The sequence below is a fragment of the Ciconia boyciana genome, chromosome 1 (assembly GCF_034638445.1).
Source record: "Ciconia boyciana chromosome 1, ASM3463844v1, whole genome shotgun sequence".
In the NCBI taxonomy this organism is placed as follows: domain Eukaryota; kingdom Metazoa; phylum Chordata; class Aves; order Ciconiiformes; family Ciconiidae; genus Ciconia; species Ciconia boyciana.
In genome coordinates, this window is record NC_132934.1 from 153,049,359 (window position 1) to 153,076,948 (window position 27,590).

The window sequence follows — 27,590 nt, forward strand, 5'->3', positions numbered from 1 at the left end:
AGAGACAAAAGGAGAGAGTACACACAAGAGACCCAGTCAACATCAACATTATCCAGATGAATAATGTTTAATCACAGCTCCACAAGAAACAGGCAGCTCACTAAGAAACTGTCCTAAAGAAACCTCTCACATGTCTTTTCCAACCACATCATCTTCCTCAGTGTAAGTCTCTGAAAATTAATTGTTGAATCTCTTTCTAAAGCCAAGCTTACAAACTTGTTTCTCAGTTTAAGTGGTCAAGCTTTCCAGACCTTCTCAACCCAGATGTTACGTACAACACAAAGGTTATTATTTAATCTTAATTTTAGAATATGAAAATTTGAAAGTGTAGTATTTGTAGCCTTCTCTTCCAATACAAGATTGGCAAAATCCTACAATTTCTACACATCCCTACTTACTCTTGAGCCCAACAGTCATTTTCAACAAAAGTCCACATAAGAGCAGAGGTTGCAAAGACAGTAAGTTCCAAGCAGTGACGTGGATATCAATGTAATAGACACATGTAACTTAACCGGACATTACCGTGCAACCTTAACATGTTCTGTTTTGCCTGCCGGCTAAACAATCTGTTAATGCACACCAGACCACTAATCAAAACGTGCAATGTCTAGCCAACCACAGCCCATGGCTTCACATGAGCTAGTAATCAGGGTACACATAATGGAGCTAAAAAGGTTCAAGAGACTTCAGGAATGCGGGCAGGGGACTTCAGGAATGCGGGCAGGGGACTAGGGAACTAGGGTGACTAGGATGAATGAAAGAGCTACAGAGATGCAAAATAACTCTCTAGAGAGCCAAGCTATGCTACTCAGGGAACTACTTGTTTTAAACACTTCCTCCGCTACCAACACTGACTTTTTGCAAGTTTCTGAATGTTTGATGTCATTTAAATAATTTGGCTTTCAAATGTGATGCTTTATGATTAAAGACAAAAAGAAAAAAAAAAAAAAACACCACCAAAAAAACCCCACAACACCCAATCTTCAGCTTTCACTTTCAACAATTGCTTATGTCATGATTATATAGGAGAAAAAAAATTGAAAACAAAGTGAGTCAAAGACAGAAAATTTTAAGGCCTCATTTTGCAAAGGTCCAGGTTTGGAGATTTCTTTTTTTTTTTTTTTTTTAAATACAATTGAGGTTGGCAATACCATATTCTTTTAAAACTACTTTTAAAGATTTCAACAAATGAAGCCAGTCAAGAAGCACCTTGCACACTTACCTTGATACTATTTAGTCCTGATGGTCCTAAGAGTACTCCACAGATGATATACCCAAACATGGTTGGCAATCCTATTGTTGTGCACAGCCAGCCACATGGCAAAGACAACATTCCTATTGTCACAATATCCTAAATATTTAAGATTTACAAATGCATTAATATAAAGGACGTGCAAATTTGTGATTAAATTAAAGACTATTATCTTTCAAAAGATAAATAGCATTGTAAAATTAAATGTAGAACACTGCCTGTGAAAAGAAAACACAACTTCAGTAAACTAACCTGAACACTTTGTTGTATGATGAAGCAGATGAGGTACTAACCTTAAGTAATTGGTAGCTTTGGGAACTTTTGATCAATTTATTACATATTTTAAATACATTATAGGAAGTAGGCAGCTTCCTGGGGAATTGTGGGGGGAATGACACTTTGCATTAAAACAAATGGTGAAACAGATCCCTTTTGGTTTTGGTTTTAAAAATCCCAATCCAATTATTCGTCATGAAGCACAAATACAATTAATAGCATGTCTATATATTTTCCAGCATCCTTTTTTTTTTTTTTTTTTCCATCACAAGACATAAACAGATAAATTCTCTCCAGTGACAACATGCAAGTGGCTCATCAGGCACAGCAGTAGCTTGCTTTAACACTCTGCAGTCCAAGAGAAGGGATGGTGCCCCAAAGGTGCAACAAGTTAAATCAAATAAAAACAGAGAGGATTCATATGGCATCACGATCAATCTTATGAAGACTATACTAGGAGTATTGAACTATATTCAGTCCAACCAAGCAGTACTGGCATGCAAACTAGTGGGACTAAATCTTACCAAAATGAATGACAAGAATGTCTCTAAAATGATTACCTTTATGAAATGATGATCAGCACGAGGAATGGTTGAATCTCTGGGCTTGGTAAGGATATACTGATTGTTCTGGGAATCAATAAGCATACTAAGACCTAAGTCATCCTCTACTTCTCTTTTTGAAGCATTTCTTTTGGAGTTGGCTTCATCTTCTTCCACCCTTAAAACCGCTTCAAAGTTTACACCTCTTACCTGTAACAAAAAGAAAGCAAATAACAACCACAAAAACAAAAAAAGGGGGGAGGGGGCAGTCAATGAAGCATACAGTAAAAAGGTAAAGACTATTAGCTGTGCTTGAAGTTGCTCTAGAATTTGTGGACACTGACTAAAAATACTGCAGTTTCTTCTTAGAGAAGTCTTTCAGTCTCTTTATCAAAACTTGACGTCTATAACTGAAAAGGCTTTTTTTGCTTTACATTTTAAAAACAAGGAGTTTTCCAGACCTCTTTAGCCAAGTTGTCCAATCAAAAAATATAGACAGGGTTTCAAAGCTGTAAAATTCCAATTCAGTATCTTCAATTGCATCTAATCAGAAATATTTTTTAAAGAAGCTTTATCACATTTAGAACACAAAAGGTTGGACTGAAATGTAATATTTTATTCCCTTGAACAAAAACAATTAGAGATTACAAAGTGATATTCAGTTCACAAAAATCTGAAATAATTACTGCATTCCAAGTCAAGAAAAAGTCATTGTCCTGCAAATTTGAAGGAGAGAGGGTAAGAACTGTTTCTACCTAGCTCTGTCTTCAGTGCCTGTAATTACAAAGTGGAAGACACTAGGATGATTTCATTATTCACTGTATTTTAAATAATGTAGATATTACCAATATTCAGAAACAGTTACGGTTATTTTCTTTTAAGCTCCAGTAAGAGAGTAGCCGGTTGTCATTCCAATGACTGACTACAAAACATTCAACTTTTCTGGATTTTACCCAAGCAACTCCACAATTTAATGAAAAAATGCATTCACATCAGCTGTCTATGAAACAGCCTCCTATTTTTCTTTGCTGATTCCCCAGCACGTTTCCCCAAAGTGTTCAGATAAATATTGTATTTTCAATATTTAATATTTAACCTGCAATTTTTAGGCTTTTCTTCCACTCCTTACATTTGTGTATGTGTGTGTGTATAATGAAATAAAAACTTTTATTGTGGGTATGGCCTCTTCCCCTGTTTTTGTACATCATGCAATATGATGGGCCTCTAAAGAATTGGAAGTCACTAAGAATCAGAGGGGAAAAAAAGGAATTTGAAACAAATTATGAAGTTTGCAGAATTATTTAGAAGCATAAAATAGCTGCTTCAAACATCAGCATTTTTAGCTGTTGGAGTGAGAGGCTGATGACAGATTTCTTTTTATGCATTATGAAAGTTGTCTTTTCACCTGTTTTTGCTCAAAACCTGTCTTTTTGTATATATTTTGCCTTTACTTCCCTAAGCTCCCCACTTACCAGGCTATTCTGCATTCCCGAATGAGGTGTCCATTGCCAAGTGTAAGAGAGCAAACCATGTTTTCATGTTTTCAGCTAATGGGAGAAAGCAGGAGCAGCTGCATGCCACATACATGCAAACTATTCTCACAGTATTGGAGCAAAGAAGAAAGTCTTCCCTACAGTCAGCAAACGTGAAGAACTGTTTCTAGTCAGAATACAAAATAAGTGCCCAATCCTACTGTTTTTGTGTCATCTTTGCTCCTGAAACCCTCTCTCGCACCCTCGTTGCTACTCCAGGGATATTGAAATAGAGCTTAGAGCTTACTGTTAAATGTTGGCTCTGCAATATAAAAGATACTTTACACTGACTTTCACATTGGAGTTATTTCACTGTTCAGTGCAGTGTCCCCATCTTGCAGATGATTATTACTTTGCCTGAAAAACAAAATGCTAATAAGCCAGCATCTGCTCTAGTATCTTCTTGGGAATTTAACATTATGACATCAGCAACAGTGTTCACTAAGCAAAATTATCTTATAAAATACATCAGCAGTGAAGCATCTACTTTGAAGCTCTGGAACTCCAAATTCATACAGAGTTTGTTATATGTTCCTTAGTACTTGGTAGCTTGTGTGTCTGGAATCTAACCGACTTTCTCTGCATCAAAATTAAAAATGTATCAAAGATCATATAAGAGCAATGCAATTAGATAAATACATTCCTCATGTAGTGAAGTTCACAGTCTAGGTCAGAAACAATATTAGGAAAAAAAGGGAAGATGTTTATAAGCTTAAGATATTATGAAAAACAATCTGTTTTTTTCTGTGTAATCTATATAAAACCATACATTGTGGGGATATTGTGCATTTTTACATTTACAAAAGAAAAGGGAACTGACAAAAGACAGACTATGCTAGAAGAGCAAGAGTAGATGGCACAGGTTCAGATGAGCTTTTAAATACTAATAAATTTGAGGACATAATGAGAGAAAACAGTTATTTTCAGGATTTTATTTCCTAAAACAGCAATTCCTGAAAGCAGGTTGTACATAACAGTATACAGTGTGCAAATATGCTTGTCTTGCATTAAGTGGGTTACCTCAGATTCTTTTTTTTTTTTCATTTTTACCTACTACACTTCTCTATTTGATAATATTTTAATAGAATCTTTTGTATCTTTATCTTTATTACTGATGATTCTATTAGAGCTTCTTTGTTCTAATGTTCCAGTGTTCTAGCTTAAGAGAAAACACACTAGATGTTTCTTGCAAAGATGGAGAGGTAAATAGTCCTCCAGGTTGCACTTAATGATTCCTTTTCTTTCATGAATAGAGACACAAGCAGAAGACCAAAGAGACACACTGGAGAAAAAGGATGCGTTGGCATTTTGCCAATTAACAGGTGCAGCAGAAAAAACTTCATTCTTGGTCTCTTTAAAACATGCCGTTATACCCCAGCGGAACAGAAGAGGGCACTCCAGCTAGCTCGTCCCTTCCCCGCACTTGGTCCTGCTAGGTAGGATTCCCACTGGGTACAATTGCTGCGATCTGGTGTGTACAAAATAAAACGCTGCTTTCACTTTCTCTCAATACAAGTATAACTACAAAAAAATGCCCTGGCTCTCTACTACAGAGGAACTGTTTTCCCTTCTCAGCAGAATTCAAGAGCTATGCTCACCTTGGAAGTCAACCTGCAAGTCAACAAAAACCTTTCAAGAGCAAAAGCCAACTAAAACTGCAACCCATGTTTATGCAAACAGGACCAATTTAGAGAGTCAGTCTCTGAGGATGGCACAGTGGGACACTAGAATAAACTGATGTACTCCCAGCTCCAAATACACACAGCCTTACCTGAGGGATACTGTCCATCATGCAACAAAGAAACAATGAACAATGCAAATAGGCCAAGGTATGAAAAGCTGAGGAAGTCAGAAGTGGAAGAAAGCAACTCCACAAACACATTTCAAGTCCTTACCTTGAACAATATATATTTTCCCAGACTGTGAAAACTAACTGCAAGGATTCTTGTTCTCCCATAACTTTCTCAACAAAATGAAAGAGAAAAAAAGTAGAGACTACGCTTAACGTGGTAACTCCATATCCTGCAAAGTCTAAATATCCTAAAGTCCTGAAAAGTCTAAATATCTAAGTGCCCCACCACCACCACCACCGAGATGTCGTAACTCTCATGGGCTGTATCAGTGAGATGGACTACACTTGTCACTGTCAAAGTGGCAGCTGCAGGGAGGACTTTCAAATCAAAAATGCATAAATCACTACCAAAAAGGATTAATTATTCCTCTTTGGTCACTCCTAACAAGCAATCATTCTACCGCTAAATAATTTCTTCTGTTGAAAGGGAAATAAATAAATAAATAAATTTAGAGCCAGAAGGTTTTCATTTTGTTTGTTTTTTTTTTTTTTAAATACTCACTAAAACCCTAACAACTATTTAACACAAGAGAAACACCCCTACAGTATCAACTAAAAAAAATAAATGCACACCAATGAAAAGACTGAGTCTAAAACATCACTTACAGATTTGTTGTCATCAAAGGCATGCTCTTCTATTTCCTCTTCCAATCTATCAGCTGCCTTCCTGACATCTTCTAGAATTTCATCAAGCATTGACAGGCTTTTGTTTTGATGCTGCATGTTCTTAAGGGCTTCAACCTGATGTTTTTCTGCTGCTAAGAGTTCAACATATTCCATTTCTTCCTGTTGAATTTTACAACACACAGATAAAGTGCAGATCAGGCCTTCGAGCAGGAAAACATTTGACATAAACGTACACTTCTTGTGACACAAAACATCTTACGAGTGGAATTGCAAAAGCAATATAGACTTTATAATGGTACTTGAAGATTGCTTTCTCTTGTGCTAATTTTCATTGGGGGAAGCGGGCAAGAAAAACAACCACCAAACAAAATATCTACCAATTGCCTTTCTTAATCCATTTAAGAGTAGAGCTGCCCCAAGGTTACAATCCCAGAAAATACAAGAAAGAAACTGCTTTGAGGAACTCTAGAAAACACTTCAGAGCCAAGTAAAGTTTAGAGCTCAGTGCTTTAGCAGGGAAGCATAACCACCTTGAAAGCACAGCTTTACTAGCTACAACAAACAAACAAATTGGAACAAAAACACAATGAATCTTAATTTTATAAGCCATTTTATAAACATGGGAAGAGGTCTGTTTATGGTTTTTAAAAATTACAACAAATGTGGAAACAGCTACAAAAAAAAAATAAAAGCAGCTGGGAGAGAGTACAGATGAGCAGTCAAGCGCTCTAGCTGAGGTTCCTGCTTATGTTTCCCAAGAAAACATATTCTGATTTTTACTGTCAGAAGTAAAATATTTGACTTTGTCCATCTTTACAGTTTGGGCCTCTTATGAACTTGCACTAATGACTTCTGAAATCCATTTCTAGGCTTCAGAAGTAAGAAAAGAAAAACTGCTGATGTGGTTTGATATGGTGTAAAAATATTTCAGTAGCTTCCCTGATAAAGTTATGATGTTTCAGGTTCAAAAAGAGAACTACAAAAGTAAGTTTTATTTACTGATCAAGACTGGACTTAACACTGCCCCTTCTACATGGTTACCAAGACAATAACCAAATATCATACTTTGTGTATTGACAGAGTATAATTTGAGGGTTTTTTGAAAAAAGGTAAGATGCTTCACTTTACATGCCTACATTCTTTTAAAGATTTAGATGAGAGAGACCCTACATCTGTTCTTTAAGAGAGCCAATATTATTACCAAGGGAAAAAACAGACCGGGCAAAAAATACAAGCAATCTCTAGGTCTGACTGAACTCACAGAAAATGCAAGTTTCTGTCTCCATTTTTAGATGCCCTGCCATACCCAATTAGAACATAGGTCTCACTTAGGTTGTGTGTTTTACTGCCTACCCCACACAGATATATTAGATAACCTGGGCATCCAAAACGGTCCTAAACTCCTATGCTTAAATAACTGGAGCGTCCCCTCCTCCACACGTTTGTGGACAGACATTTTTCCCCTTGAAACCTACAAGAACATGCATATAATTTAATCAATTCTTTGATGGCAAGACAAGAGTATCTTCAGTACAGCCTGTAACTGTAGCTTAACCCTTTTAAAATCCTGACAGTCAGATGAATACATCTGGTTGTGATGAAACCACACAATTGCTGTCTGTTGGTGTTTAGAATTACCATAGTTACATCGGCATGATGAAAATTACCCAGTTCCCAAAATAACTCCAGTTGGGAAAAATGTAACTATTAATGTGTTTGGCCCAACGTCAACTGCTTTAGTTCTTATGCAACACATAAGCAAGAGACACAGTCACTCTCATACAGCCTCAAGGAAAAACATTTCCTATCTGTTGTTCTCCGCTAGCAGACATTGCTTGAAAGATGTAAAAACCATCCCCCGTATGAGCTACAGATTCTTTCCTCAGTCAGCAACAACTTAGAATGTGAGATGGAATTGAGAAAGGTTAGATTCCTTCCCCTCAAAAATGGAACAGGTTTTGGATGGAGGAAGGCGATTCAAGTCCTTTCTGTCGGCTGAGACAAACAGGCTGAACAGAGCTAGAGGTAACCTGCAGGAAAATAAATAACACTCTAATTTACAAGAAGTTAACTTTCACTGAAGAGCAAGGTAGAAGAGCTTTGAAAAAATCTGAGTTTAACTGTAAGTTCCTTTAATAAATGAAGACAAAGTTTTTTGTAGTCTATTGAAGTGGTATCTCAGTTTTCACCTACAGACCAGTGTCATGGCAGTAGAGTGGGACAACCACAGAGAATGCTATCCATGAAAAGGACAAGTTATCTCAAACAGCCTGCTACATGTTAAGCAGAAGTGCATCACAGTACAAACACTTTCACAACTCATGCTGGGATTGGAGACACCTGATCACAAGGTACATACCAAACAATCTTTTAAACAAAGTAATACAGATAAGGATTGTGCACTAAACAGGAGACTGGAACACCTAGAAACACATGAGCAAAATAAAGTAAGATTAAGTAAGATGTTGGGGTAATGCTGGTTAAGAATGCAGTGTTGCTGTTGCTCTCTACTGTTTAATCAGGGATGAAAAAAACACATTTGGAAGAGGAGGCATCTTTGCACTACTTGTGAGTTATTTTTTCCATCAATGTCTGAGTAGTAGGCACCCAAGGAATTAGAAGCTGATAAAAAGTGGGTAAGATTTTGTTGCCTTTTCCTGAACCTCCACACAGGTTACTGGAGCAAAGGAAGGCAGAAGCTATCTTCAGCACTTCTTCCTTCCTCCCCCCCACCATGAATGATTCCGCTATACATTTTCCCAGCAGCAGAACCAGCAAGAAATGCATCAGATGTGCATAGATATCCCAACACTAAATAATTCCAAATACTTTAACTCAACAGAAATAAAATGAAGGGAAGAGTCCAGCACCCTCTACAGTCATTTGTATTTTCCATCCAATAACTGTTTAAAAAATGGAAAGGACATCTTATGAGTACACCAACAAAGTTATCATTACAGTAAAGTGAAACTGGAACAAAATTGGACCTAATGTGTGTCTTCTGAAGTAAAAACAAGTCCAAAAAATGTATCCCATGTAATATTCTTCTTTTTGGCATGCATTTCCCCACTGTCCTTTGTTTCACTTTATATAATAATCGTAAGGTTAGAACAACAAATATTCTGCTTAAATAACCATGTGCATGACATAAGAAGGAAGGGTATAAAAGATGGCTCATTCAAGTAAATATCTTGATATGATAATACAAAAAAAGCCTACACAATCCACCTCTGCAGAAGTAAAGTTTTGACAGGACACACATCTAAAACACATCATTATACACACAGGCCTACTTTTATGAGGAAAATGAAGAAGCACTATTCTCAAGTTCAAGGATAGATTACTTCAGTATTTTACAGTAACGTTGCCAAGAATTAGGTAAATGAGAAGGAACATTCTGAACAGCTTCACTGCTGCTATTTTAAGAGCTCTGAGGAAAAAGAGGTGGAAACTCAAGGAATTTTCATGACAATTGCTACCATTTCTATGCAGCAGAGGCTGGCACTACCATTAAGCACCAATATCAAAGTCATATTGAGCACTTCATTGGAGCACACCTAGATCCAAGCTACTCCCTATCTAAATTCGGCGTAATTCAGTCTTTGTTTTCACTGCACAGACCACTCCAGTCTCCCAAGTCTGCATCCTAACTTCTACTTCCACCAGCCTTTCTTGCCACAATTCACTGCACACCTTTCTTGCACACAATCTCTTGCCATCTTCACCTGTTAAGATCTGCACATCTCTTACACAAATGCCCTTTAAAGGTTCTCCCAGCTCAAATGCTGTATCCCAATTACATTTTTTTTCCTTCTCTTGCTCCCTTGTGCAAGGGCAGCCTCTTCTTTTAGAAGACAAAAACAAAAATTCTTAATATATTCCTCCAGTGGTTGAGGGGTAGAGCAAGGGAAAGGACAATTTAAATACCAAATCAATTAAACGATGTTTTCTCTCAATGGGAGACTTTCAGTACACAGTCTGAGTGCTACCAAGTCCAGTAGACAGTGGCAGATTGTGCACACCCTAACAGGCCTGCATTGACATGGGAACTCAAGCTTTCCATGAAGTACTTGTGCTCAACTGTTACTCATCTGTGCTTTTCTTGGTAAAGTTATCTCAGACGGCTCTTTCTTGGAAGTACTGTTTTTCAAACCTGCACTTCTTAGGCTAGGAGTGCTATACTGAGATTAAAAATCTAGTCATCTCATATTTTGCGTGTCCATTTTACCGACACCTATACGAATATGGAAATAAAAGACAAGAAATCATCCTGTTTAAATTGTAGATTTTGGCTGAGCAATTCTCACTTGAAGTGGAAAAAAGAGTTAGTATTTTGCCAATTTATGGCATTATTTCCACTCCAATAATCCCAATGGCTTATCTAATGCAGCTGTGCTATGTGCACTGACTCACTTGTTGTATTCCTTTCCCTTTAACATAATATTTGCCCTAGGTCTTATGATTATGTTTAGCTTTGTTTTGAAATAAGAACTATTGACTGCTAGTAAGTTTTAAGCTCTACACCAGAATTACTTCTAATTTTGCTAGTGAGAACAAATACTTCATTCAAAATCCATTTTAAACAGTAAAACATTGCAAGGTTCATGTAGATTCACTTTTTTATTAAAACTGATTGAAACCATGCCATAATAAAATTAAAATCACAACTGGAATATTAATACTCTAGTAATAAACATGGGGGAACTAACCTTAATTGCAGCTTCTCTCAAGGCTTCCAGTCTCTGTCTACTGCTTTCTTTCATATTTACAACATCTTTGTAATCACCCTGTAGAGCTCTCTGGAGGCCATGGATTGCTTGAAAGACCGAGTTTTCACTTTCATTTAGCTCCTTTTGGAAAATTTCAAAGGTATGAACCTGAAAAAGTTTCTCTTCATCTGATAGTCCTGCATCCTTCTCAACTGCTCTTATAGCATTTTTTAGTTTGTTGAGAACAACGTTCTTTTGGCGAAGCAGACCAGATAGTTTTCTGCAGCTCTCCAACACCCACTGCTTTCTCTGAGTAATAACAGCTCCTTTCCCACGGTGCAGCTTTATTGCATGCTTTACTACATCTTCATGTTCTGCAGGATTTGCTAACTGGCCACAAGGCAGTGAAACCAACGTCCATAGGGAAATAAATCCAGTTGCCTTCATTCTTCACTTTTTATTGCTGTTGGGAGAAACTGATAATCCACAACTGCTCAAAGCTTTCTGCTACATGGTTTCTGCATCTCCAGTACCCATACCATGCTGCAAGATAGTACCAATCAGTTATCAAACATGATAATGTTGGGCCATTAGGTCAAACAAATGTAGAAAACAAACCTAAGACTGCATCCTACACTATGATCTTGAACAGAATGTATATGGTCTCCTTCAGTCAACAGTTATCAAAAGCAAGAAACAGTCCAACCATATTGATAGATTTTTGTTTTCCTCTTGAGTATTTTCTAGACATAATCTTGTTTTAAAAACACTGAATGGAAAGCTTAGTCATAGCACACGGTAGCCATCTGCGCTGCTTCTTAGAAGAGAGAAAAGCCATTAAAAATATTAAACCACGATGCCATAGGCTGTACTTCAACCTAGCACTGAAACTCATTCCTCTTATCTATCAGTAAACCTCTTGTATTTTTTCAAACCTATCCTAAAAAATTGTATCATAATCATTTGTTATTTATACAGCCTCGGAAGCTTTAACACACTCAACTATATAAAACATAATGAAAAAAGCTTAACTGAAACAGATTACATTATAAATCATACTTGTGAAAGAAACATTTCTACAGTAAAGAAATAACAGCAGAACTTCCTGGACTTCTGAACACTACTAGTTTGGATCAAAGACCTTCACCTGAAAGGCTGCATGGCCTTGAGGCATTTTACTTCAAAGCTAATTATTGATCCTCATTATTTTAAAATAGAGTTATAAAGAGCACTAAAAGTAAAATCAATTCATTCATAAGTTCATTTCCCAGAATCTACTTGAAGATCTATATTTAAACTACTGTATTTGCTTTTAACGCCAAGCAAGATAGAATTCCAAAACTAAGAACCTATTTCCTTCCCCCAGGTCCTACAGGAAAATACTGACATTATTGTAAAATACCGCAGTTATATTTTCTTTAAAAAAAACCAACCAAACACAAAAACCCACACACCACAAAGCTATACATAACAATATATAAACATATGTACAAAACATACATTCGTGACTGAAGCACAGCATTCTAAAAATGTACAACACACACTATGTGTTAGCAGATCATCAATAGAGCAGGTATTTGCCTAAAACTTTAGCTGCAATCTTGATCTCTGGGCCAACAGCCTTAATCAGGAACCAGTATATGGACATAGTAATCCAGAAGCAGTCTGCCTAAGAGAGAATCTTCCTTCCCCATAATGCTGTAGCAGCTGCAATCACAAGTATCCAAGTCAGCCATCGTCAATATAGAGAATGGGAAGGGAAGATAGCAAGCACAGCCATGCACTACCTTGGTTTTTAAAATGCCCTCCCATCTCTGTTTCGGCGACAACTGAGAAAACCTGCCTGTGGGTTGGTTTATCTCTTTTAAACGCATGAAATACAAGCCAAAGTCTTTAGGTATCAGTAGTTGACTATGGGCTAGTGTTTAACAACATGAAGAGCCAAAACATTTAAAATTAAGAACTAAAAGTGTAATTAAAGCAGCGAAAGCATCACTCTAATTTCAATAAAATAATAAAGTAGAAATATTTCAGAACTTTAATAAAGCTATAGGGTTTACTATTTTTAAGAAATCAGGAAAAAATAACAACCCCCACCACCTTGCAAAATTCTAGAGTGATATTTAAGGAAATATTTCTGCCTGTATTCAAAGTAATACTTTTCCTGTTTAACATGTTTGGGGGAGAGATTTTGCTGAATGTATTACCACCTATTCCTGCAAGAAAGAGGGAGAAGAAAATGCCTACTGTATATTCAAGCTCCCGTTTGCAGGGAGGTGAGTAAAACAGGCATGTCTTACGTGCTACGTCAAACCACGTAACTGAATTCTGAGCAGAGATTTATACTAGTAAGTTTGCCCATTGTTGCACTGTGTAAACCTACCACCGTGGTTCAAACACAGGACAGTTTTGTTTCAGTAACAGTGTTTTTTTACTTGGCTAACAAAAACTATTTAGAAAAGTGGCACCTGGGGCAGTGCTCAAAAGCTCTTAAGGGAATAATGACCACACATATAAAGATGTATTATGTGCTTCAGAGTTCAAATAAAGAGGAAAAAAACCCAAAACCACCACGCTCCTCTCCATGCAGCAGTAATTATCAAATTAGAGGGAACTCCTGTCGTTTGGAGTCCTTTTTAAGCACAGTTTGTTTTCTGATGGATTGCAGCTCATCTTCCCGATTTTTCGTTCCTGAACACGATACCGTAGTACCGGATTTCATCAAGCTGATATTAGACCCCGCCTCCAATGCAAACCCTGATCCTCTGTTCCAAAACGCCTGCGGGTCCTTCCCCACCTGCCAGTTTGCCGCCACCCACCAGTTTTCTCAATATAAGCTCCTTCCCAGGACCCGCAGGGCAGCCGAGGCGGGGGCGCTGCCCGCTGCCGTGACTCCCCGGGCGCCTCTGTCCCGGTACGCACCCACCTGAGAGCGATGGCAGCCGGAGGGCAGCTCCCTGCGCCGCCGCCGCCTCTCTTCGCCGGCCGGCTTCCGGGCGGCGCCTGCCGGTACCTCTCCCTGGGAAGGCCGGGGGGGAGAAGAAGGGGAGAACAGGGAAAGATCAGGAGAGCGCGGGTGCGACCAGCCCCTTTCCCGCCCCCTCATGGCGGCGGAGGGAGGGAGGGAGGGAGGCGGCCGCCCCGCAGTCCCCACGGCCGGCGCCCCCGGTAGCGGCCACTCAACTTTCCGGCCCCGCGGCAGTAGGAGCAAATCCGCCGCCGCCTCCTCGCAGCCCCCAGACCCCGCACCGGCAACCGCCCAGCGCCCACCTCAGGGCGGCGGCCAGCCCGGCCGCCGAGGGGAAGGAGACGGAGACGGCGGCCGGCCCCGCGCGCTGCCTCCTCCCTCCGCCCCGCTCACCTGAGCGCGGGAAGGACGGGATCGCAACGCGGCGGCCACAGGAGTAAGGGGTCGGTGGCCGCTGACGGAAGGCGCCGAGGAAGAGAAAGCCCCCGTCCTTGCCAGCGGCCTCTCACGGCCGCCCCCGTCACCCTGCGCCGGTTACCGAGCGCCGGTGCGGCACCTTTAAGCGCAGAGTCAGACGGGATCTGTAGTCCGAGCGCCTCCTCACAGCGTGTTACGGGAAACGTCATCGTGGATTCCCACTCCCCGTTCCGGCCGCCCTGCGCGGTGCACGCCGGAGCACGCCGGGAGGCGTAGTCGCCGCTCTGGCGAGCCCCAGCCCCGCGGACGTCGCCTCTCGCCGCGGTCGGCGGTGCGGGGAGGGGAGGGCTGCGGGCGCGCACCTCAGCCCTGCGCCCCGCCTTTGCGCCTTCTCCCTCGAGCGCGGCCGGCGATAGGCGGCGAGGGCGGGCCGCTGCGCGCCTGCGCGAGAGGCGGCGCCGGGCGGCGAAGTTGGTCAAAGCGCCGGTGATAAAATGGTAGGTTGGTAGAGCGGGGGAGGGGAGCGAGGCAGGGAAATTGGGGGAGGACGGGGACCCCAAACAACCCCCAGCCACCCGGGCCAGCGAGCCGAGCGCCCGCACCCAGACATACGCACCCCACGGTTTCCCGCCGCTCCCCTCCCTCAGCGCCGGCTCCCGCTCCCCTGCCTGCGGGGGACGGCGCTAGGCGGGGGGACCCGCGCGGGCCGGGGGCGAGGGGGGACGAGCGGCGCGGGGGGGACGCGCACAACGTGCGAGGCCGCCCTCCCGCCGCCCCCTCCGCCGGGGCCGGGAGCGGGGAAGGTCACCGGGGGCGGGAGGGGGAGGGGGCCGGGCGGGGCGGGCGGCGCCGCGGGTATTTCGAGCGCCGGCAGCCGGCGCGGCGCGTACCTTTCCCTTTTTTGGGCTTCGGGCTCGCGGGGCAGGTTGCCGGAGCCCTGTGTCCCTCGCTCCCGCCGCCCCGCCTTCCGGCACCGGGCGGGTCCCTCCCGCCGGCTTCCCCCCACCTCCTCCCCACCTCCCCCCCACCTCCTCCCCACCTCCTCCCACCTCCTCCCCGCCTCGGGACGCGGCAGGTGCAGCGGCGGCAGCCGGCCGGGCCGGGCCGGGCCGCGCAGCCGGGGGCGGTGGGAAAGGTGCGGTACAAATTCCCTTCCCGGGGCGGGGGGTGAGGGAAGGGTGCGCGGGGGAGCGAGGAGGCGGCCAGGCCCGGCTCTGCTGGCGCGGGAGCGGTCGGAGCTGTCCGTGTTTGCAACTTTAGCGCTTCCTTGGGATTTGCGGCAGGGTGTACTTACCGTTTGGAGAGGGCTTCTGAAACGTGACTTAATCGTGTCTTGATGCGAAGTACACCTCCTTGTTTAGGTGCCATTAGTGAGAAGTCTCGCTAGCAACACCACTTCCAGACCTTCCCCCCTGCCCTGTAGAGAGTGTGGCGGTACCACTGTCTGCTGCGCAGGGCATTAAACACAAGTGAACAGTAGAAACTACACTACATGGCAGAGTAGTAGGTTGGATAGTCGAATGCGTTTCTTATCTCTGATGTCTTCAAATAACCCGGTGTTTCATTTTGAACCTAGGAAATATCCCTAAATGCCTGGCGTAAGTAGACTTATAAGAGGACATGGGTGTTACTTTGGAATTGTTGTCGGAGACCTCTGTTTTGAAGTGATCATCACTAAGTTGGTTGCTGAAAATAAGTTTATGTAACTGAGGAAGATCTTAGTGCAGAGAGACCCTCACAGTTAGACTTTAATGAAAATAGGGAGGGGGGGAAGCTTACACAGAGCTTGCAGTCAAAGGATTATTGAGTATTTTCTTAACAAAACACGTTGTAATTATTTTTGCAGCTCTTTTCCTACTTTACATGTTTCTTCTTGTATAAAAAGAAACTTCACATGTTTCTTCTGATATAAAATCAAAAAATCTTGTAGGAAAGACCAAAGTCCTTACCTTGTTTACATGATGTGTTTCTTGTCTCAGGACCATCTGTAGTCAAGATGTCACCATCCATATGTGTACAAGAGATAACAAGTAAACTGAAAGATGGTCCTATGTTTACTGCTTACTGCTCACTGAATCAGGATTCAGTTTTTCCCCCTGATATTTGAGACTAGTCAATTTTCTGTTATGCCTGATGATTTAAGCAGTAGTGAGGAACTTAAGACAAATTTCTGAGCTTAATTGTTGGCCCAGAACTTGTGTTAAGTGTAGTTTAACAAAATCGGAAAGTATCAGAATATAATAAAAAACAGAGTTTGATTTAAGCAATCTCCTCCTTCTTCCAACTGCATGTAAAGAATAATGTTGAGCTGTGTTAATAGTACATTTGCTCCCTATACAATCCCTGTTCCCACCTCTTGGTGGGAACTAGAGGAAACCTTGGGAAACCAGAAGTTTAGAGATGTTGTGTAGATATGGTTGCTGCAATTAGCTGCCATTAAGAGAAACATCTTACTGGTTCCTGTATACCACTATAATAGGCACTTTCGTTGTTTAACATATTAATAGTATAAACACCTTTTCAGAGTTAATTAAAGTTTTAGATCACATTTACAGCAAACTTATAGTCTCATTGTAAGATTCAGCAACTCTCTGACATGTCTGCTTTATCTATTTTCTTTTTGTCTTATGCCTTCTCTTGGCAATGGTTTCTAACGTAAAAATGTGAGAAAGGCTTCTGCCTTTTTCAGCTGATCACTTAAAATTATTAAACTTTGCATTTGTTCACTGCTGCTAGGAAAATATTAGGAAAATTGTTGAGCAGTTTTTCTCTGTGTGTGAAGGACTTATATAGGATCTGAGTTGTGCCTTTGTAATTCCTTGTTTGTATAACCACTAGGCATATTTTCAGAAGATAACTGTATTGTTATATGATGAAACTTGTGTTTACTGCTGTTACAGGAGAGAAAAACATGTGCATATGTGAGCAATAGAAATACAAATTTATTACTGCCAGAATATGTGCTGCTAAAAATGTATATATAGATGCTGTCGTTTCAATTTTCAGAAGAAAATGCTGTCTTTTTAACTGCAGAAGAACAAGGCTTTGTCTTCCTGTAATTCTGAAGTGAAAGTTGTCATCAACAAGAAAACTAAAACCTTTTAAAGATAGGCATTAGTAGTAGAATGCTGAAACAAACTTCTGGATTAGCTTCATTGGCTTTCCTGCTTCTTTTGCATCCCAAAGCATAAGCTTAAATCGTCTCAGAAGGACAAGGTCCGCCAGTTTATGGCATTTACCCAGGCTGGTGAAAGGACTGCTATATACTGCTTAATGCAGAATGAATGGAAACTAGAAGTGGCAACAGACAACTACTTCCAGAACCCAGACTTGTACTACAAAGAATCCATGAAAAATTCCGTAGACAGGAAGAAATTGGAACAATTGTATAATCGATACAAAGGTAAGGCTGGGTTTTTTGTTGTGGGTTCTGGGGGTTTTTTCCAATTATTTTGTTTGGGTGGTATTTCTGCTTTTCCCTCTGCCATTCTTAAGGACTTTTAAGGAAAGATTGCTAGCTTTTGCTTCTCATTCTGTGTTTGCAGTAGTGAGATAAGAATGAAAAAAAAGTTTTAAATGCTCTTAATGTTCAGTACACAATTTCTGTAGGTATTCCTGTAGAGTTTAAAGTAAATTCATAATAGGAAAGTAAACCTATTATGGAAATAGTGTCAGCTACATATGGTGGAAAGGAGAGTAAAGCTTACTGTGCAACTCATTTGATTTATTGCCAATGGCTGCTATTAAATATATGTACAATGCACTTTGTGTGGCAAATTAATACATATGATTCTTATACTAATATTTGAGGGAGTTAATTTTGTTCAAAGATAGTAGTATTTCTAGACATTAAAATCAAAAACGCTTCAGATAACATTATAGCTAGGAGTCTGACAAAACAGTCAAATAAGAAAACTCAAGAACTAGTCATGGAAGCTCCATCCTTAATTTATTCTTTGTGCTGACATATTACAGAAAAAGTGATGTGCCTGTTCAGAGAGGCTTGGAGGGACAACCACAGGGAAGTGGATTAAAGGCAGAGTTGTTTCTTTTCCATTTATTTTTATTTTGCAGCATTGTTAAAAAGAACAGAAAAAATAAAAGGAAGAGATAGTCATGTAAATATAAGAATGTACATGATCCAGGTAACAGTGCTTTCTGAAACGTGGCCATCTGACACGAATGTGTGCATTGTTTGTTGCATGTTAGAGCAGAGGAGGCTGGAATAATTTTCGGCCCCTGCTGAGATCCATACATCTCACGTTTTAAAAAATGAACTCTTAACAATTACTCAACTATGATTTTATGTACTTTTCTAATTGCAGCATATGGAATGCTTTGTATACACTTTAGCCTGTTCTTATGATATTGTTTCCACCTTTTTTGTTACTTTTTACATAATGTGTTTTATTTTAGGTATAGACATTCTTCAATATTTCATTATTGTGTGGTAATGAATTGTGTAGGGACAAAGAATCAGCAATGTTATAGCATTTCCTTTGTGAAAAAAATCTTAACTAGAGAATCATTTTTAAAATTTTTTTTACATATGTATAAATATATATATAACATGTATATGGCATAAATATATATATAACATATATATACATATCTAAATCTTTTGCTTGCTCCTTGCATGTCGGTCTTAGAGATTGCTGGGTCAAAAATGTATACAAATTCATAAATGCTACTAAGAATATCTAAAATGAAAAAAAAATCACAAATGTTATTTATTATTCATAATCCTCTAGCAGTGGCAGACTGCACCACTTGGCTTTTGTGAAAGAAAGTCTAGTCAGTTTTATGTCCATGTTTTGGTTAGCAGCACACCTTTGCACTTTTAACACTTAAGTGAAGTTGTAAACTTGAACAAAACCTTTACAAGATTTGAGAGAAAACGATAAAAGGTTTGGTTAAGCACCTTTCCTTTTTTCATATGTAACTTAAACCTGACTCATTGGCCTTGCAAAAACAAGGAATTCCTTTGTCCTACAGGGCCTATAGAATACTACATACATTGTGCTATATTTGAAATCTGAGACAAGAGGTCTCATTTTCTGTGCTGTCTTTGTGTTAGTTTTCTTATCTGTTTATCCAGCAACTCTATCAAAACAATTTCATTTTTGTTCCTAGTTACCTGGATTACATGAATTTTTCCACTGATTTCAACACTAGTGCACTTTTTGCCTTCGGTTCTTCAATTACTCCCCAAATATACAAGAAGTGCATTTTACGTGTCTTGGAACTAGATCTGGCATATAGTAGAATAGATATGTTTACTTGTTATTCCTGCTCAAAGGTCCCTGAATTATACCATGGGTGTAATTGTTTGTTTAATGGATATGAATCTTTGTTTGCTAAGTTAACTTCCTCTCTGCATTTTAGCATTTATTCCACTGTATTGGCTGGAAAAGTGGAAGAGGTCTTAGCTTAACACACACACACAGACACACAAAAATTTTCTTTAGACTTGATTTTTAAACTTTTTTTTGTCAACTCACATGCTATTAAAAAACAGCATGATTGAAAATCTTACCCGTTTAAGGAGTTCATCTTAAATTTACTTGAGGGATACTTTTCTACATAGCCCAACTTACAATACTGAAATGTCTTCCTATCAAAAGCTGGGAAAGACAGTTTTGTAGACTGTCAAGCTTTGAAAACTAAAGGTGTTATTTTGTTGGTGGTGGTAGTTTGGGGTTTTCTCCCCTCCAATTATGTAAGTTTACATGCAGGGGGTTTTGTTTGTTTGTTTGCGGGTTTTTTTTGAGAGGGAATTTTGTTACAGTTACAGAATGGTTACAATGACACCTACCCTGACTTAGGTAGTTAGGAAGTGTGGTTCTGACATCCAAAAAGGCAGTAAACTTAGGAAATACTATGTTTCACTAGTCCTAAATTGTATTGTTTAGCTTAAGACCCTGTTATGCTATGGCATTGTTTGAGCAATGTTTTGGTGATTTCCCTGACTTACAATTAAAAAGCAAAAATGTTTGAGTTATTTGTGGTCTTTAGTTATAGTGGATTATCTCTATCAGGAAAAATTCTGTGGGCTCACTTGGCAGGTGTTTTTGTTGGGGGTTTTGGGGGGTTTGTTCTTTTAAAGTTTAATACATGCTAACCAATAAATATATTGTACATTTTGATGTGTTTATCAGCCTTACTGTTTTTAGATGTAGTCAGCCATCTCCTCAGTTAATTCAGGTCTTTCATAGAGCATTGTGGAGAGAATACAACACTATTTCATTCAAGTGAGCTGATGAATTTGGGAAGAATTTGCAAACCAATTTCTAGGGGAGTTTGCAGAATACTTAATCTATTTACAGATACTCTTCAAGGTACTTCTAAAATTAAGATTTAAGTTTTCAAGTGAAGAAGTTTGTGAAGCTTATGAAAAAGTGAAGACCTGTGTTATGCAGCATATCAAAGCTGTGCAGATGATTGTTTGTAAATAATTATAATTCTCCTCTCTATTTTTTGAACTGCAGACCCACAAGATGAAAATAAAATTGGCATTGATGGGATTCAACAGTTCTGTGATGATTTAAGCCTGGACCCAGCCAGTATTAGTGTTCTGGTTGTAGCATGGAAGTTCAGGGCAGCTACTCAATGTGAATTCAGTAAAAAGGAATTTGTTGATGGCATGACAGAGTTGGGGTAAGCATCCATTTCTGCATAGTTCAAAATGTAAGGCCTGAGCTCGGTTTACGTTTGAAACATTTTTAATTTAATTAAGTGTGAAGCTCCAAAAAGCTGGTAAGGCTGGTGCCAAGCTTAACAGGTGCTAAACACCTGTAGTGTCCCATCTTTCTTAAATTGGTGCTTTACTGTAAAGCCTTAGCAATGACTGCAGTAAGGGTGAAACAAAATAATTCCTACCTCTACAGCAAGGAAAACAGACAGATATGCTGATCTTTTCATGTAATTGGAATCGTAGAATCATTTAGGTTGGAAAAGACCTTTAAGATCATCAAGTCTAACCATTAACCTAGCACTGCCAAGTCCACCACTAAACTATGTCCCTAAGCACCACATCTACACCTCTTTTAAATACCTCCAGAGATGGTGTCTCAACCACTTCCCTGGGCAGCCTGTTCAATACTTGACAACCCTTTGGGTGAAGAAATTTTTCCTAATATCCTGATGCAACTTGAGGCTGTTTCCTCTTGTCCTATCACTTCTTGCTTGGGAGAAGAGACCAACACCCACCTCACTACAACCTCCTTCCAGGTAGTTGTAGAGAGGGATAAGGTTTCCCCTGAGCCTCCTTTTCTCCAGGCTGAGTGACCCCAGTTCCCTCAGCTGCTCATCGTAAGACTTGTGCTCTAGACCCTTCACCACCTTTGTTGCCCTTCTTTGGACGCACTCCAGCACCTCAAAGGTGTTGTCAGGTGAGACAGCACCTCGCTGTCTTTCTTGTAGTGAGGGGCCCAAAACTGAACACAGTATTCAAGGTGTGACCTCACCAGTACAGGGAGACAATCGCTTCCCAACTCCTGCTGGCCACACTATTCCTGATACAAGCCAGGATGCTATTGGCCTTCTTGGCCACCTGGGCACACTGCTGGCTCATATTCAGCTGGCTGTTGACCAACACTCCCAGGTCCTTTTCTACTGGGCAGCTTCCCAGCCACATTCATACAAACATATGCATGGTTGTGTTAAGGTTTTGAGTTGGACCGTGTGCTGTTAAAAGCTGGAAGTCACTAGAGATGTCTGAAGGAAAAAATAAAAGTTCAGTCAGTGTTGAAGCAGAAAAGAAATAGGAAAGTGGAAAAAAGAATTCAATTCTTTATCACCACCAAATGCAACTTTTTTTCTTTTTACCAGTTTTACAAACCATAGTTTTCTCTTATTGCTTTGTATATTAGATACTTAATTTGTACAGAATATCTATGAGAAATTGAAATAAAAATGAAGGTATTGATAGTAGAAAAGGTTATTTAGTCTGACTGTGATGTAACTGATAAAAATTTTTTTCCTTCCTGGATTTTGAAGCTGTTCTGGATAATAGCCTTTGAGGTTAAACCTCGTTGCCTCTGTTTAGCAATAAAGTCAAGCATTTATCACCATAAAAAAATACTTTGCGTATAACTTTTCCTTGGAAGAGATGCAGTATTTCTAATATATATATAGAGGTGTCAAAATGATTTTTTTTTTTTAAAACAGATTGCATTAGATAGCTGGAGAATTACAGTTTATTACTTGTACATATTTTTTGTAGCTAAATAATTTCATTTGATCTTAGAATGGCACATTATCAATACCTTTCTACAATAGACCAACTTCTCGCAAATGTGGTGGTTGTTTCTTGAGCAGGGGTCCTAGTAGTCTGTTGTTACTGACCGCATTGGTTATTGACTTCTTTCTAAGCTTTCCTTTTTAGGTAAGGGTATTTAGAAATTGTGATGAAATAACTTTTGATATCATCTGCAGTGCACTGCTTTATTTTGTCCCTTTGGGTAGAGACTGTAAGAACTATTATGATTTTCTAGCCATGGACAGCAATCAAATGCTCATGCTATTATATTAAAGGCTGCAACATTATTTGATATAACAGATTAAAAAGGTTTTGCTAAACCATCTGTGGCTTCTGGCTTGGATTTTGTTTTGTAACTTTATTGTCACATTGCTCCTATGTCCTCATGACTGTCTCTGATACAGTTCCACAGAGGTCTGATTTTTATCTCTTTCTGCTCAACACACATTACTGTGTTCTTGGGAGCATAATCTGATCATACCTGCCACTGATATAGTGCTTATTGAGAATTTGGAATGATTTTGTTACGTGCTGGAGGTGCAGTGTCTGTGGTTTTTAGCATTGAACAAAGGTGAAGATTTGAATGAAAAGAAATTCCCTGAGGCTTAGTTCATATAGCATCTTTAGGATGCATATGGAAGGTATGATATATGTCCCTGTTGTTAACTAGATCGAGTCTCCATGAAACTGAAGTTCTCAGTTGAAGACTGTTAGCAGAATTCTTTATCTTTTCTCTACCAGGTACTGCTGGAGGCCAGAAAGGTACTTATTTTATCTGTACCCTGCAAGACAGTTAAAACTACATCTGCATTTTATGGATTTTGCTGTAGCTATCCATCCTTTAATAAAATTATTCTTGAATCTTTAGAATAAATACACGCATTTAGCTACTGAGAACTTTCAAATGCAATATGTTAGTTGTGATAGCTGCCTCTTTGAAACCTATTTCCTTCACTTTGAGTTTCTAGGTACAATTCAAAATATTGGTAATATCCTATAAACCTTGAATATTCATTTGATTCCTTGGCATGAGGGAAACCCTTTTTCTTTTAAAATTGCATCTTGTCAGCTCAGGTGCTTTCACTGAAAATACTCTGGTCTTGTGTTAAGGGATGTGTTTCTGTTAGAATCTCAGTAACTTGATTCTATCTTAGCTTACCTGTGCCAGGCTGTTAAACCGTTTGTCAGCCTTCAAGCTATTGTCAAAGGCTCATTTTTTTTCCTAGGTTTTATCCGCAAGTGTTCTATGGTGGGGAGAGGATGACTGCAAATAATAGTTCATTTTGTTGGAAAGTCCTCTAATGTTAAGGTTAACTGTAAATGTAGTATGCAGCTCTTCATTTAGGTAGAGCAGGGAATAAGTAATGTCTATCTAGATTAAAGCAAAAACCCACACCCTTGTGTTAAAACAGCTATAAAAGGGGAAAGGATAGCAGATTTCAGTGAGGTTTATATGTTCTTTAAGAACAAAATAACATTTATTGTTTGAATTCATAAACTCATGAAGAGACTGAGAAAAGTTAAACCACTGAATCCTGTTTGGGTTGTGTGCTTAATGGATGCCTATGTATAATGTTCCACTTAAAATCATTTAGTAAAGACATATGAGTGTTTATATTTTTAAGAATGCTATCCAGAAAGATACTCTGTTTTTACCTTAACTACTGTTTTATTTTGCTCTGAAACTAAACCTTAAAAAATAAAAAAGAGAAGGAAAAAAAAAAGTAAAAAGAAATCTTAAATATTTACAAATAATGTAACCTCTTTTGAACAGGTGTGACACCACAGAAAAACTAAAAGCTCTATTGCCAAGACTGGAACAAGAGCTAAAGGATGCAACAAAGTTCAAAGATTTTTATCAGTTTACTTTTAACTTTGCTAAAAACCCTGGACAAAAAGGTCTAGGTAAGTAGAAAAAAATCGAGAAAATATCTACAGGCAGTGAAGTCAATTCCAAATACTTCCAATAGCACAGTTTTCTCATTGATGATTGTATAGTAAATTCATTGTTGATTTCTTTTACTGACTTCTCTTTCCCATCTTCTTTCAATTAATCTCTTCTTTAGTGTCCCCTTGGTACAGATAATCTAATGAGGTTTTCTGCTAGTATTGACATTCTCTCTCTTCCTCTTGTCAAAGGAAATTCCTGTAGTTCTTACAGACCTGTCAGATCTTTTTTTTTTAAAAGACTGAGATAGTGAGCTCCTTGTGTTTTCCATTTTGTTCAGAACAACTGAAACAAGATGTCCATATCTGTTTAAAAAGATGGAGAAAACTCTGGGCAAAAGTTATTGTTCTTCTAAGAATTTTTAGTTTTAGCTCACAGTTTTTATGTAAAATTTAGAAAAAGAATATTATGGGCTTGGTTCAAAGCTAGTGAATAGAAATAGGCATACAGTTTATAAAGTATTAAATTATTATTCTTTATAAAGTTTGAGATTTGTCCTAATCTATGCCTTGTACTGCTGTAGTAAAATTGATACATTATTTAAATGCCAATGTTTTATTCTCTTCAAATAAAAAATATCTATAGCTTGTGAATAGATGAAATAAATTCTAAGATGAAGTCAGATATCCTTTGAAATTTATGTCCACTTTCAAAAGACACCAGAAGGAATGAAATTGGTTTGTGTGTAGAATAGCACTGTACCATCATCACTGTTCTCTTTGTGCTGTGGGTAAGAGGAAGTGGGTTTTGGTTTGGGTTTGTTTTCTTTTTTAGCATAGCCACTTTAACTCTCTGTCTATGTAACTTGGCAAGCATGTTAATAAATACTTTTTCTCAAAAAGTTGTTGGAAGAATAGTGAGATGGAAGAGCAGAATATTGATTTAGATCTTCTCAACCAGAGGCGTCTGTTCCACATTCATTCTTGGGAATTATTTTGAATAATCTCTCTTGTCTTTCTCATTGTCTTTTTTTTTTTCTTTTTTAAACTGTGGGCAACTTTTAGCCAGTTTCCGTTTTTCTTTATCTTTTGCAGCAATTTCATTTTTCATTACCTGTGTCACTCTTTCATGGGTCACATGTCACCTTCCCAGACACAAAAATGAAATAGTATTGTAGTGGTTCTGTGAGGCTGGTTAGAATTCAAGTCCCTCAGTAGTTGTTCACTTTCTTGCCTCTCTTCATTAAAAAGCCTAGTACTTTCAGATTGCGGAAGAGGTAAGTCAGTTACAGCTGAGGTTGGAATTTATGGGATACCTAAAGAAATAATACAAATGGCTTCCTGTTTTAATTTGATCAGTTCCAATGTGAAACTCATACTTGGGAAACATGTCTCAAAAGTTTTTCACCTAAGCCTGTACAAAGAGAAGAGGAGGGAAGGCAGCCCAACCCAGATTACGGAACTGAATGTACTGTTTATTTGACATGAGGAGGAAAAAGGAAACTTACTTGTTTTCCATTACTTCTGTTTATTTGGTATGGAGGCCCTTTCATTTGTAAGTCTGTCTTCTCTGTTGTGCAAGAATGGTACTTTTTGGCAATAAAACACCCAAGTGCCTTCTTGCACTAAGAGTTGAAGTATTAGCGGGAGAAAGTAAGAAGTGCAAAAATTAAAGTTCAAGCTTAAAATAAACTGTAGAAATAGTTGATTAGAACTGTTGCTGATTTCAGTTTTCAGGGATTTTAATAATTCTGGTAATACTGTTTCTTAATTTCAAGTAGTGTTTTGTTCTTACATGGCAGTATTTTGGTGACATTTTTCGTCAGACTTTTTCTGGTTTTGCTAAGATGATTCTAGATATTAAATATAAGCAGGTGCCACTGCTCTTATTCAGTGGAGATACACCATATTGCTGTCTGGTGTGAACTTGGATCACTATAGGTCGAGTAGAAAGAGAGTGCTGAGCAAGCATTTTGACTAATATGACACTTTTGAGTGATTGAGATCAGTGATAGCTTATCCAAATAAAAATTAACACTGTATAGGTATGGAGTTGGAATCTTTTCAGGGAATGCTGTTACATTCAGTGGAGCAGAGAGATGGAGGAAAAAAGTAAGTTTACAGGTTGGTGTTTATAACGTACTGCTTCCTGCTGCGATTATTCTAAGAGTTATGTTTGCTCTCTTTCAGCAAAAATGTGTTCAGCAAGGAAAAAAATTCAGTCAGTTATTTTACAGGACTGTCTGTATGAGCTGAGAATTCTAGTTGCTTCAGCTACATTTAATATAGGCTTAGGTGCTTTTTTATTTTACATCCTCTTCTCTGTATACACTATATTTTCTGCTAGAATGAGAAACTTTCCATCTTCCCTCCCTCTCCACAACTATTGTAGAGGTGTTTGGTATTTGTGTCCCAATGACTGTGTGCTCTATTGTCAAGGAGATGTAGGAATTTATCTCATCCATGTACAAATTCTGTTTCTCTCTTACTAAGTTTGGAGCCTTGGCTTAGGATGCTTTTATGAATTCAGTCCAGATTGTTGAACAGAATGTATAATTAGACTTGTTACCAAATGAGCTGGTATAAATCTCTGCCTGGCTTTGTCCAGGTCATCTTAAGGTATTGACCTCCCCTTCTTCCCCACATGCATGTTGGATGACATGCAGTGATATCTAAGTATAGGACGCTGCTAAGCTACTGCCCTAGCTGCTTGCCTTAAAATGTTTCTGGTGACATGCTCCCATGATAGTGCTTGCCTACTTATTCCCATACGTTCACATTTGAATTATGACTTGGAGACTAAGACGTCAGTAAGTTTATGTCAAGCAGGGATAAAAGTGAATGGTTTTAATTAATGAAGTGGAAATAGTCGAAGGAATTCTTTCCTAACTTTCAATTATAAACTATTTTAATGTGATTTTTCTGGGGTGTGAAGTATCCAATGCTTCCTCTTATTTCACTCAGAGCTTAAATCACCAAGTCTGGTAGTTGTTGCACTCATTGTTTAAGGGAGTGATCTGTAGGCTAAAATAGTGTTGCTTGATTCTCAGGTACATGCATGACCTATCAATACGCCTATTTGAAAACTAAGCAAACTTGACATAGTGCCAGTGACAAATGAGAAATGCTTATTCTTAGCAGATTGTATAAAAGAAGACATAATTAAAGTGGTCCTTCTGTTGGATCCTTCAGGCTAAGTACTAACGCATCTTCTTTTTTTTTTTAACAGAAATAACTGGTGAGAATAGAGCTCACCAGAAAAATGTCT

The 27,590-nt window shown here is 39.1% G+C and overlaps 2 protein-coding genes across 13 annotated transcripts in view; one reads left to right on the forward strand and one right to left on the reverse strand.

Moving 5' to 3' along the window:
- TMCO3 (transmembrane and coiled-coil domains 3) overlaps positions 1-14,352 on the reverse strand; it is a 34,724-nt gene extending 20,372 nt beyond the window's left edge. For 3 of the 5 annotated variants that reach the window (XR_012040375.1, XR_012040376.1, XR_012040377.1), the window contains exons 1-6: positions 14,152-14,291; positions 13,717-13,809; positions 10,791-11,333; positions 6,061-6,240; positions 2,089-2,280; positions 1,223-1,351 (exon numbers count right to left, since the gene is read on the reverse strand). Coding sequence is in view for 1 of the 5 variants with exons in the window: in XM_072849831.1 (XP_072705932.1) it covers positions 1,223-1,351; positions 2,089-2,280; positions 6,061-6,240; positions 10,791-11,237 (948 nt within the window). In the remaining 4 variants the exon portion in view is untranslated. Of the gene's footprint in view, positions 1-1,222; positions 1,352-2,088; positions 2,281-6,060; positions 6,241-10,790; positions 11,334-13,716; positions 13,810-14,151 lie in introns of all 5 variants that reach the window. The other 2 variants (XR_012040378.1, XM_072849831.1) reach the window with 2 other exon arrangements.
- Positions 14,353-14,530: 178 nt separating this feature from the next.
- DCUN1D2 (defective in cullin neddylation 1 domain containing 2) overlaps positions 14,531-27,590 on the forward strand; it is a 28,817-nt gene continuing 15,757 nt past the window's right edge. The window contains exons 1-5 of one of the 8 annotated variants that reach the window (XM_072849835.1): positions 14,628-14,672; positions 15,537-15,773; positions 17,362-17,578; positions 20,664-20,832; positions 24,210-24,340. In XM_072849835.1, coding sequence (XP_072705936.1) covers positions 15,765-15,773; positions 17,362-17,578; positions 20,664-20,832; positions 24,210-24,340 — 526 coding nt within the window. In that variant the 5' untranslated portion in view covers positions 14,628-14,672; positions 15,537-15,764. Of the gene's footprint in view, positions 14,673-15,197; positions 15,311-15,459; positions 15,774-17,181; positions 17,579-20,663; positions 20,833-24,209; positions 24,341-27,590 lie in introns of those variants that run through there. The other 7 variants (XM_072849837.1, XM_072849836.1, XM_072849840.1 and 4 more) reach the window with 7 other exon arrangements.